The sequence below is a fragment of the Centruroides sculpturatus genome, unplaced genomic scaffold (assembly GCF_000671375.1).
Source record: "Centruroides sculpturatus isolate CEXI.00-Female unplaced genomic scaffold, Cexi_2.0 scaffold955, whole genome shotgun sequence".
NCBI lineage: Eukaryota > Metazoa > Arthropoda > Arachnida > Scorpiones > Buthidae > Centruroides > Centruroides sculpturatus.
The window spans coordinates 797-13,677 of record NW_019385144.1 but is presented as its reverse complement, the minus strand read 5'-3'; the positions used below and the strand labels follow the sequence as shown (position 1 = coordinate 13,677).

General features: G+C 28.3%; 1 protein-coding gene across 1 annotated transcript in view; it reads right to left on the bottom strand.

The window, feature by feature from the left end:
• The window catches only part of LOC111635381 (CUGBP Elav-like family member 4), an 86,127-nt gene extending 73,920 nt beyond the window's left edge, over nucleotides 1-12,207 (bottom strand). The window contains exon 1 of the mRNA XM_023380335.1: nucleotides 12,154-12,207. Within this exon, the coding sequence (XP_023236103.1) occupies nucleotides 12,154-12,202 (49 nt within the window). The 5' untranslated portion in view covers nucleotides 12,203-12,207. The remainder of the gene's footprint in view (nucleotides 1-12,153) is intronic.
• Between the last annotated feature and the right edge of the window lie 674 nt (nucleotides 12,208-12,881).

Here is a 12,881-nt window from a genome sequence, read left to right as displayed (position 1 = left end):
GTTTGTTTTATCAGAACCGAGCAAAATAAGAATCTCTGCATCTATCTGATGAATTACACTGGATGAAATTCTTATTATCGATTGGCAGTGATATATTAATTGTAGCTTTAAGTATAGATTCCTGATAAGTAATTAATTTAAGCATTACATTTAGAAATCATCTAAAATTTGATCAAAGAATCATAATACTATCGGTTCGCAATGAAATTACAGTTATGCCTTACTAACGATTCGCTGATGAATGTATAACCTATTAACTATATTTAATTTACAAAAAAAAAGCTAATGTTTTAATATTAAAAAAAGACATGTCAGCATTTTATTCCTTCGTTCTCCACTTATGTTTAATGAATATTTCGAAAACCGTTTACGACAGAGACTTGAAATTTTCAGATCGTTCTAGGAAACGAACTTTCATCCGCGTACAAGAACGTCCAGAGTTTAATTGGAAAGTCCAGCAGCAGCTTATAGAAAATCTTGAAAAAAATTAACAGAATATATTTTAAATGGTTTTTTATATACTTTAAATATTTTTATTCAAATCGCTTGATATTAAATTTAATTTTTAGCAATTAAATCTAGGACTTAAATAACGAAAATGAGGACTGCATCTTGAGTACCATATCTAATATATTGGGAACTACTCCTTTTAGAAACTACATGATGGAAAGATATTTGATTAAAAAAAAACGTATGGGAAATGTAAATAACAGTATATTATATGGATAGAAAACATTGCATGTAGAGCAAATATTATAAATAAAATTTGAAGATGAAAAAAGTTTACATTCGAAAATATCCATTGTAGCAAATTCAGTGCTTTATCATATTCATAACATATTTATAATAATAAAATGAGTAAAACTTTATTAAAACTATCCGATCAATAAAATATAATTAAATTACTAATAATTATATTAAGCAAATTAAATTCTATTATTTATTCCAATTTTAATGCCAGATTAATAATTCTAAAGTTTCGTTGAATTTATATTTCCATTTTCTTGGATTTCAATTTTAAATTATATTCAGATCTTAGTCCATCTATGTGAAAATGGTAGTTTGATAAGTAATGGATCATATTTTTTCTTGAGTAATGGATTTTAAAAAATACGACCGATCAAAATATCATTTTTAATATTNTTATATAATTTAACTGGCCTAAGACAAATATATCATTAATCATTATAATTCTATGAATAAAATATCAATTTATCTCTCAATTTTTATCTTTTCACTTTAGTTTATAATTGTAAACAATAAATAATTTATTTGTGATAAAATATTGTGAAATTTATGTTACACTTCTTCATCTACATATTATTTTGTATAAATTAATTGAAAGCAAATTATGTGTGATGCATGATGACAGATCAAAAGGGAAAACCTTCTATGCTTTGTTTATCGAAACAGTAAAGACTAATAAATTATTTTTACTGATAATTTTATTTCGTGTTTAAGTTGTATACTAGAATTTAAAATTATTTTTAGGGGTTTAATTTAATTATAATTCGCTGTTTTCATAATATTCAGCTCAGAGTTAAACTAGCCTACGCTTAATATATATCATATAAATTGTAAAAATATATTTTTTTCTAATGTTAAGAAATAATACTTTGACAGGAAATAAGTAAATAAAGCTAGCTATTTTTAATAATTTAGTATGGAGGTGTTATATATATATATATATAGACTGTCATTAAATGTGCTTTAACGCATCAAAGATTACAATTAGTAACTTATTTAATTTCAAATTATAATGATAAATATTTAATTGCTTTAAGTATTTGATATTAACTTATAAGTATTTTTATTATTAATTATTAGAAATTAAAAATATTTAATTTTTGATGAAGTATAATTATAACTTAATCTAATAATTGTATCTTTAATCATAATCGTTAATACTAAATATTTAACTCCTGCATATATTTCTGCAACTATATTATTATTAAATTTGTTGTCACCTTTAGCAAATATAATTTTTAATACAGATCTTTTCCAACTTCTACAGGATTTTCGTGTCATTTTTCTGACACGAAGATTTACCGTAGATTTACATCCATGTCTACTTTAACACTTAAATATTTATTTATATTTTCCATAATCGCTGCTCAATTCCCATATTAAATTATTTCAACATTTTGTGTTCTACACGAATATTTTCATTAAGGATTACGAAGATGATTCTACATGAGGATTAAATTTATCTCATAAAACTCTTCCGTATTAAATATATCTATTTTATCTCTCCTTAGCAGTATATATATATCCTTACAGATGCTAAATTTGTTTAATCAATATTATAATTTATTGTAAAAATATTTATATTTTACTATAGATTATTTGTAGGACTTATTTTTAAAATTTCACTGATCAATTTTATATTCAAAATTCTAAAATGTTCGTGTTTTAGTTCACGTTCGTGATAAACCGAAAATCAACGAATAAGTTCTATTTATATAAAATTGATGATCTTATCAGGATAATAATAATGGCTTCGATATTAATAGAAACATTATTCCAAGCAAAAATAGTAAAATCAAATATAAAAATTTTTCTTCATAGAAAATTATACAGGATCACTTACTAAAATATATATTCTTCGATACTTTCAACATTAAAATGACGATAATATAACTTATCTTTTTATTTACACGTTTTATTTTTTATTGTTTTAGTCTTTCATTGCTATGATAGAAAATATTTCAATTATTTATTCACTGGTCTGTAATTTTGTGTCCATGCTGTATCTCGAAAGAGTGTCCATGCTGTATCTCGAAAGTTCAATGAAATTCGACATANTGTGTCTATTAATATGAAAATTATTATTATTTAGATAAATGTATACTCTATACATATATATATATATATATATATATGTTCACAAAGTTTTACAGGTAAGAATAAGATATGAGGAATATTATATTAAGGAAATGAATTATATATGATACATTTTGGACACATTTCTAGTCAACGTATCGGTATAACTGCCTATAATATATTATTCAGATCCTCTCAGGAAAGGAGTTATATCTATATACTAAAACTCGGTTGTGGTGTAAGGATTTATGACTAGAAAATTAAACTTTTTCGAGGTATGTAAATCCTCGGAACTAGAAAAATCTTGATCTTTTCATATCCTGGTATCCCTCGAGTATGACGAAACGTTTTAAATTTTATTAAGATTTCATTCAAAGTCGAAAAATGTTCCATTAGATGCTTCTTATAGAAACAATTATAAATTTTCTATAAACTCTAAGACATTTTTAATTATTAAGAAGAGTGGATTGGAATCGTTGAGCAGTTTTGAACTGATCGATTTTCTCAAAAATAAACATAAAACTTTATAATTTACTGTTGACATCTCTTGTTTCTTCTTTAGTAATTTACATAATAATACTGCTCAGTTCTAAAATGCAAAATATAAACTATTAAAATTCTAAATAATTCATAAAATTATCATATATTTATTATTCAGCTTTCAACGTGGAGATGGAAGTAGTAACGATAGCCTAAATCGAGATAGCCTATAAATAAAAATTATATAGAGCTAACTAATTTAAAGAAAATTTTCAAAATAAGTAAATTATATAAAGGACTAAAAAATATTTCAATTATTTATTCACTGGTCTGTAATTTTGTGTGGAGTTTTAAGTCCATGCTGTATCTCGAAAGTTCAATGAAATTCGACATAAAACTAGATCTTCGACGTCATGTACAGAATGTCTGGTGAATGAAAAAACTACAAAAATCCTCCTCTTTTGGGAGAAGCCAACAATCTGAGATCACACACAAGCAGTTGTCGAGTAAACAACCTTCTCCCATATGGTGCGGTCCAGTTCCTATGGGATATTCTTCTAGACCTCACCTCAGTAAAGAAAAAAAGTCACCTAGTATTCCCCATCTTGAGACTGTTGTGTTAGAAGTAGAAAGGACCAGAATGCGCAGCAATCTACCTTGGATCTATTTCCCTGGAGGCAACTGGTTTCCTCTTTCTAGCATCTTCGAATTGCAATATCGAAGAGAATTTTTTTTCTTTTTTTTTGTCGATCTTTTGCAGGCGAACAGTAACTGGTGGAGTGTCTCGAGAGACGAGTGTCTTTCAGTTGGTGAGACTCACGCTTCTCAAATCGCCAGCTTCGCGGAGACTTCTCTATCGAAGAGTTCAGTTTCTTCATCCCCCCCGTTATTTCCTGTACCTTTCGTATCGGAAATCCCGGGATTGTTAGCTTACATTTTGTTGGTTTCTCTACTGGGATTTGGCAACAAAATCCTTTCTAAAATCCTTCGGATTGGTATTTCTGTCAGGAATCACATTCTGGTTTTTAGAACACTTGTTGACTTATGGAATGCTGTTTTCTATCGGAACGACAAGATTCTAAAGCCGTTTTATTGCTTTCATTAACGATGCTGCAGCGAACAAAAACTAAGATTTCACGGAATATTCTTAGTGATATTATACTAATATTACAATAATATTTGCATATATTCAAATAATTTTTTAAACCTTCAGCAAATGTTTTAATTTTTTAGAAAAAACGTTAAAATCTTTTATAATTATAAACAAATTCTGTGAAGATTTAAACAAAAATTATTCTTTATATACTTTTAAAGGAAACGGCATAAATTTTCTTTATATTTTAAAAGATTTAGAATGATTTTTCTTTTATTTTTAAAAGATTACAAAAATTCGCATTATTTTACTAAATTTTAATTTTAAGAAACCATAAAAAAAGTCTTTAAATAGACTTTTTTAAAATTTAAATTCATTTATATCTTTAGAGAGATATTTTTTCCTGATTAAAAATATATAAAGAAAAAATCAGGAAAATAAAGGAAAAAAATTGCAGATAATCAATAAGAAAGTTTCCAAACTTAGATTCGTAATTTAATATATTTCCTAAAAATCGCTAAAGCTATTTAATAAAAATACAAAATTAAATTTCTCTTTCAATAAATCTTTAAAATTAAAAGCTTTGGGTGAAATTTAGAAACCACTTTTCTGATTAAACAGAATGGCGATACAAAAAAATATATTGCCAAAAAATTTTTGAGGGATTTATCGAATTAAAACTTTGATCATTTTTTTTCCTAGGAAGGTACCGTATTAAAACTTATTTTTTTTTTAATTTGTAAATTTATTTATTTATAAAACTTGTTTACTATACTCTATTTATAAATAAAATAAACGATTAAACATGACAGGAAAGTGAAAGAATGCTGAGATATAGGCGAGAAGACAAATGAGGATGGGCGATTGGGATAAACTACTAACGGGAATAAGGGAGATGAAGAACTAATCAATCAACTGAACCTTAAACACTGAAGACTTGCAAGCTACGAAGATCCCATGTAATTTCTACACACTAATTACATTAACACTCATTAAATTAAAATATACATTCGTTTTATTCTATAAACTAAACTGGGGTGCGAAGAAAAATAACTATCTTCAACATCACGTGCCGTTTTCAATTTTATGACTACCCGTTCGGTTTATTTTTAAGTTGTAATTTTGGTAGAATTCTTTATAAATTACAAGTAATCTAAAAGCAATTGAGAAAAACATTCTCCTGTTCGTATGTAGTATTGAACAAGTGGGTTATCAAGTTGTATCCAATGAAATTGTCTCACTCCAATCCAGAACCTCAATCGTGGGATTGTGAGACAAGAATATTGATAAGGACGTTGTGTTTTTCGTTGCTTTTCCCAGCATTTACAGTGGAAAATACTACTCTAAATGATTTCGAGTATGGAAATATTTTTAAAATAATACAATTTCCGATATACTATATCATAAAATTCACTGTTTGACAATAAACTAATCGAAAAATATTTTATATATAGATCATCAAAATTTCAATTCTTCCTAGAAAAAAAAAATTATGATTTATACTCTGTATTATAAGTAAAAACTTTCTATAGATTTCTTGGAGAGTAACGAATCTTTTCTTTAGTAATATGATCAAGAAAAATCATTTATACTTAATCTATTTTGCAAGAAAGGAATCTATATGATGTGAAAGGAAAGGCTTTCAGCTAGCGATCAACAAATTTAAATCGCTCCTGTTTACCGAGAAAACTCTAGAAAGCAATAACGTCATCGTAAATCTGAAACTTAAATCTCCATTTCAAAAGAAAAGTAAAATTGAAAGAACAGAGAATTCGACTTTAACAAAACAGTAGAAGAAAAGACCAACCGAAATTGAAAGACGTCAAGTCTTTTACATTCAAAATAGAAAATGTCTGAATAAATAACTTAAGTTTAGTTAGTATTAAAACTCTTACGTTAGGAAATATATATATATATATATATATATATATATAAAACAAAATATTTGCCAACAATGAAATATGAAAAAAATTATTTAGTAAAGTAAAAATTTTTCTTATGTAACGGCATTTCTATCTTGATTTTTATTTGACAACTAAAAAGTGCAATCAATATTTTAAAACACTCGCCATTAAATTTTTGATAAGTTAAACGTTCAATAAATCTCAACAGTTGTAATATATAAAATATACGTTGTTTTACTTTAGAATGTATATAAATATATACACATACTTGTTATATTTCTGGACATAATAATCCTTAAAGAAGAGGAAGAGGGAAAAATTGATTTTTTTTTTCTCTCTTTCTCCTCCTTCTTCATTTAAAAGTAATTTTTGAGAATGTAATCTTAAATTAATTTGAAGCTCTGTTTGCAACTTCTTTTAATAATTTCTGTATTAATACTTCACGTTTTTATATTCATTCTTTATAATTTTAGCTACTTTTTGGAGAAGAAATGATGAATTTCGTTTTTTGGAAAAGAATCGCCATCACAAAAAAGATAGAAAGGAAGGCGCAAGATTACAAAGCTCGAAGGGAGTAGAATATCCAAAAATGATAGGAAAGAAATAAATCATTTTTACTGTACAAAAAAAAGGAAAAACACAGAAAAATTGCATGGTTTATATATATTATATATGTTGTGATACATTTTACATGATACTGCCATTTAAAATATCATCATCTAAAGATTCAAATATTCCGATAGGCATGGCTCATCATGTTAATTTTTCTATCATATTCTGATATGTTAACGGTACTAAATTTACATTAATGAATTCAAAGATGAATAGCACCTACTCAATGCTTATATTAAATATTGAATAAGCTTTCTCTTGTACCATCAAGCACGAAGTTGCGATTCGATATGCCGAATATCTAATCGATGCGGCATCAAAATGATGATTTATATTATTAAAACTTTGTAATAGGCCATTAAATATTTAATTATAAAGTTGGAAATTTAATTTTTACATTATGTAATATCACGCCGAGTTTTATAGCAATTCCTAGCCTATATATAAACTTATATATAAATTATAATGTATATACTAATTGATGTATGGAATATTATGCCAATTTAAGAACATTTTCCCGCTTTTTAAAGCTGCAACCCTGTTGAACGGGTAGAAGTAAACTTTTCCCACCTGTATGACAATATTCACTCCTTCCTACATCTGACGGTTACTATGACAACGGCATGCAGAGTTGTGGCTGTCGATTTGTGTCCTCAGAGGACTAGGCCCATTTTCTACTTTCAGGGAGTAGAAGACAAATCTGGTAAGAGGCAATACTTTTTTCTTATATCATAATATGATAAACTGTATTATCCGCATAAATAACACTAAATCCATCCAGCAATATGACTAGAAGCATTTTGTTGGTTACAAATATCCGAAATCTCTTTTTTTTCCCCCACTATAACACAAGAAGTGGATTCATTAAACTGTCCAGAATATCACATTTTGTATTAAAGTTTCTAATAAAAAAATTGTCTTCTCTATCCAATAAAATAAAACTATTTTTTTTGTTTTTTTTTGTAAACACGTACTTTTTTCTATCTTTAATATAGAAAAAGCAAGCAATCAATTTTTATTAAAGTCGAATCATTTTTAAAGCGAGTTTTGCTGGAAGCAAAAGTGAAGTGGTCTACAATAAACAAAACCAATATATGCTATATTTTTATAGATTGCATGTTAGATGCGACAATTCACGTGATCCCTAACTGCAACTATAAGGTTTAATATAACGATAGGATTCGGTAGAGCATGCAGTGTGAAGGTGGAGCGGGCTATCTCACCCAATAAGTTACGTCTCAGGTGGCCCGAGGTAATATGGATGCTAATCGTTCTCAAGAGACTCGTTGGACTGAAGCTATGTAGGGGAGACGGGTCAGCTTAGCAATCTGAGAAGTCGAAGCCGAAAATTGTACCCTCGAGTTGTCGATAGGCAACGTCCCATAATCTCAATCCGACTCGCAGAATGGATTCTTGGTAATCTGTATCCCAGGAGGAGGATGTAAAAAAGGGGGGAAAGGGAAGGAAAAAAAAAGCACGCGACCATCTCTCTCCACATTTAGAATTCAAATATCCCTAAAATAAATTCAGCCCTTAAGTTAAACACAACTACCACCATTATTATCTTTTATTACACAACTGGAAATATTCGCTAGAGAATTATTTCTTGGCAGAAATTTAATATTTGAATATTCCAAAACTACTTCTTGGTAACGAAATGATTTAAGTTGATATTAAAATATTTTAATGGCAAACGAAATTAAACCGTACTTAAAATTACGTGTATAAATAAATATATATATATATAGCCTATATATATATATATATTTAAAAATTCAATTTAATAAATTTTATTGTTAATTGCAATAATGGTAAATTAAATTCTTACTTAATTGAAATTTATAGGCGTTATAGCTTGTAAAATGAATACGGTTTTAACATACGAAACTCGAGCGATAAAGCCTCTTTACCAACAATTTAACCCTTCCATATAACAATCCCTAGCAGTGTATGAAAGGAAGTGTTACTCTACTCAGATATTATGAAGGTGAAGCAATTTCTACACAGCCTCTTTCACTCCATGGGTGAAATACTTTGGTGTGGATATTACTGCTTTTGTAACAGAGGCCGTTATGAGGCTTAGTCGAGGCGGATAGACGATAACATTCAATCGCCAGACAGAAACCCTAATGTCGTATCCGTGAGATCGTTACGAAGCGGAGACTGGGTCGTTTCCTGTAAGGAAACGGTAGCAACGTTACAATCTCGTCATATATTACGTCAGCAACCAGATTTCTCTGCACGTAAGGCCGAGAAACACTCGTATGTCGCACTCGATAGTTACGCACTATATATTTACCATGCGTGAGATACCTGTTGGTACGGGCTGTGAAAACAGATATTTAAGGCCATAAACTGTCTAAATATTTATTGTATGAGTTTTTCTACGTATAAACAGAAAGGAATTACCGCTGTTGAAGTGTCATTCTGGAATATTTATCGCGTTATATCGAAAGAAAAACGTCGACGAGCTATTCTAGTGTGTGCTGCCGCTGTTTTAACGAATTTCATAAAAAAAAAAAAAAAAAAAAAAAAAACTTAAGTCGTTAAAATACTAATTTTTCTTAATTTTCTTGAGGAAACATCGCAGAATAATTTAATCAACCACAAACTTTTAAAAATCACATTAAAGAATAAATTTATATTTTAAGAAAAGCAACAAATCGTCACCAATTAAATTAACTTAAAGGTAAATAATCCTAATATTTTATTATATAAAAATAATTAAAAAGAAACTTACATAAACGTAATGTAAAACGTTCTAAATTTAATTTTATTGCCAAGATTTCTTTATTAGAGGCCACATTTACGAGTTAACTAAAGGTCAAGGTGAGTTAATTCGCTATACACTAAAAAATGTTCGAAGTATAAATTATGTTCATATCTAATTCTATGCTCGTATTTATAAAGCTAGAAAATAAATTATTTCTTTAAAAGTAGGATTAATTAAGTTACTTTTATTACCAAATTAGAAGTTTGTATGTGTATAATATTCCTAGAAAATTTTTAAATTATGTTTCATACTTAATAATACGTGTGCGTGCTCAATGTATTTTTTTTTTTTCTTTTTACTTTCTCGCCTATAGTAACTGTGTTATGAAATCAATAAAGAACTATAGAACTTGTAAATTTGTTATTCAGATAATGTTTATTTTTTATCGTGTTATTAAAGCGACGAGTAAAAATATTAGTTTTAGTCTTTCATTTCAGATATCGTCCTTATTAAACGAGAAATAATTTTTAAAAAAAACGTACACGAATGTTTCCTTTTTTTCTAGAAAATGCTAATTATAAAAGGAGTATAAATGCAATTATATATATGTATATATATATATATATATTGCGATTATTACTGGTCTGGCAGCGATAGTTGGGATGGAAATGGTATGACTAGGAAATCTTAGATCTTTCGGGAGTTTTTGCCCCTTCCGAGTTATAAGAGAAAAGTTCGGAATGTGCATCACGTCTCCACTCGCTCCGGGAGCAATTTAGGAAAGGTTTGATGCAAACAAAATTTACGAAACATGCAAATGGTGGGCGATTACTTTCCGTGACGAGCCAAGCCAATACGTTACGGAGCAGACTCGTTTCTGGATTATGCAAATGAGACGAGATAAGCAAATACTCCAACGCATTTCTCCTTTACCTCTTTCGTATTTTTGGGGTTAAGCTGGTTGTTCAATGTTTCGTTTAAGAACGATTCAGACTTTTCAATTTCTTTTCACTTTTTAACATGAGAAACGAGACCAAACTTACTGAAATTGCCAACGTTTTATTTTTAAAATTGTATCATTTGCATAACGGTTTTATTTATTTTTATTTTATTCTTTTCTCGAATGCTGTTAGATTATTACGCGAATTCTCATCTTCTTACACTCATTTCGATATGGTTGAAGCTTTTAAATGTCTATCTTTATAAACTTGGAGTAAACGTTCGTATTATTTCACAATTTAAGTTTCTTTTTTTTATTTGTAACGTGTTGCATACTTCTTCAATGCGATTATCATCACGGGCGATGCATAATTTATAGAAATTGTTTAAAAATTATATTACTTTTTATTTTTAAAAAATATAATAATAATACGCGCTTATAAAATGGAATTTGAAATTACAAAATGAAACTTTATAATAATAATTTAACGTCAAAATTTAAAGATAATTTAAATATGAACAAACTCGCGCGATAGACATTCACGTTAATGATATTAGGTCTTTCGCTCTCCCAAATGCGTTAATTAAGTAGACTATATATGCGTGTTTCAGATAAGAATCTAAGCTTTGAAACTGTCAATTAAATAAGTGAAAAATCATTATTACACTCAAACTAACTAATAAAATCGTTTCGGTTGGAAAATAAACGTACAGACCAATAGATTTTTGTGAGAATCGCAAAATTTCGGTGTTTTGCCCTGCCCTTTAGCTGTATAGAGACAAATCCACCAGTCAGAACATGTACGTCACATAATTACCAGTTACATTTTGGTAATTAAGCAGACAGTAGCGATGCTCATGCAGACACGTTGAGGTTCACTCTGCCACACGGACATAACATTCAACTCTTGTTAAGCAGAAAGGGGAAGGATTATTGACTAGTCGTTTGATCGATGGGTTTGTTTTCTGTACATATATATGCCACGTAGCTCAGTCCGTAACTTTATAATTTAATTACAGCACATAGACACACTTTTCCTAGAAATAATTACTGAAAACCTAAGTAACCCGACCACGTTCAAATTCAGGTTACATTGCCAGCACTCATTATTATGAAAATCCTGCCATCGTTAGTAGCGAGTATATATCTACATAAATTGCAAATCGAATCTGCATTTGGTAGTACTAAATGATCCCGTTATTACTTAAACTTCAAAAACTAAGTTTTTTTTTCCTTCTTCTTCCCCTTTGTCTAATTAGAAAAAAGTATTATATTTATTAATAGAACCTAAATGTTCATGGTTTTCATTAGTCATTCGTTATTAGGTTGAAGTCGCGAAATTTTCTGATGTATATAATTTATGGTTGATCTGTTCAATTAATTTTCACATTAACGATTATGGGAGAGACGTTCCGCTCTTAAAAAAAGACGGATGCATAAAATTAATTTATGGACTGGGCAACGTCTAAAGAAGTTTCGAATGTTGATTCTTAGAAAGCAAAGAATTTGTTATTCTTAACTAGGAAAAAATATAATAATAACAATATTGTAAAATAAGAAATTTTATATTTGACAAAGTATTTCTTACCTCCTCTGTTCTCACTGTCGGCAGGTTTCACTTGTATTGGACGGTTCATCTGGATGGAAAAATGAGAATTCCAATTACATTCATCCAATCATTCATTTAAACTACTTACTTTCTATTCAGTTAAGATTAAAAAAATCAGAAAGAAAAAAAATCTCTAAAGCAGTTTCAAAAGTGAATGATTTTGTAATTTTCTAGAATAAAAACAAATTCTAAGAAATGAGAAACAAAATGATTGATTAAAAAAACCAGAAGAACGTTAATAAGATTCATCAGTTTTTTTTATATAATTCAGGCAATTACCTAGTAATAAAGATAACTTTTTTTAAATAATTTTGTAAACACACTGGTATATACATGTGTATATATGAATTTATATTAATATATACAACACAAATATCATTATAATTTTAATTTTCTTTACAGATTAACTGTTGAAATAAAACAAGTATTTTACTGGAAAGACATTAAATAAATGGGGCATTAAGGAAGTTACGAAAATGTGAATTATAACAAGAACAGTAATGAATAACTGGAGTGAAATATTGATCATTAATGTATGCAATGAATTACATGATTCCCATTTGCAAAATGTATTCTGTTAGCGTTGGAATTATTGACGAAAATGAAGCATCGAATGCGTTTAACTAACAAGATGTGACATTCCTTCCAATATTGTAATCAGTTCTTTATTGTAAACATACAAACCGATTCGATAATGCTAGCTACCA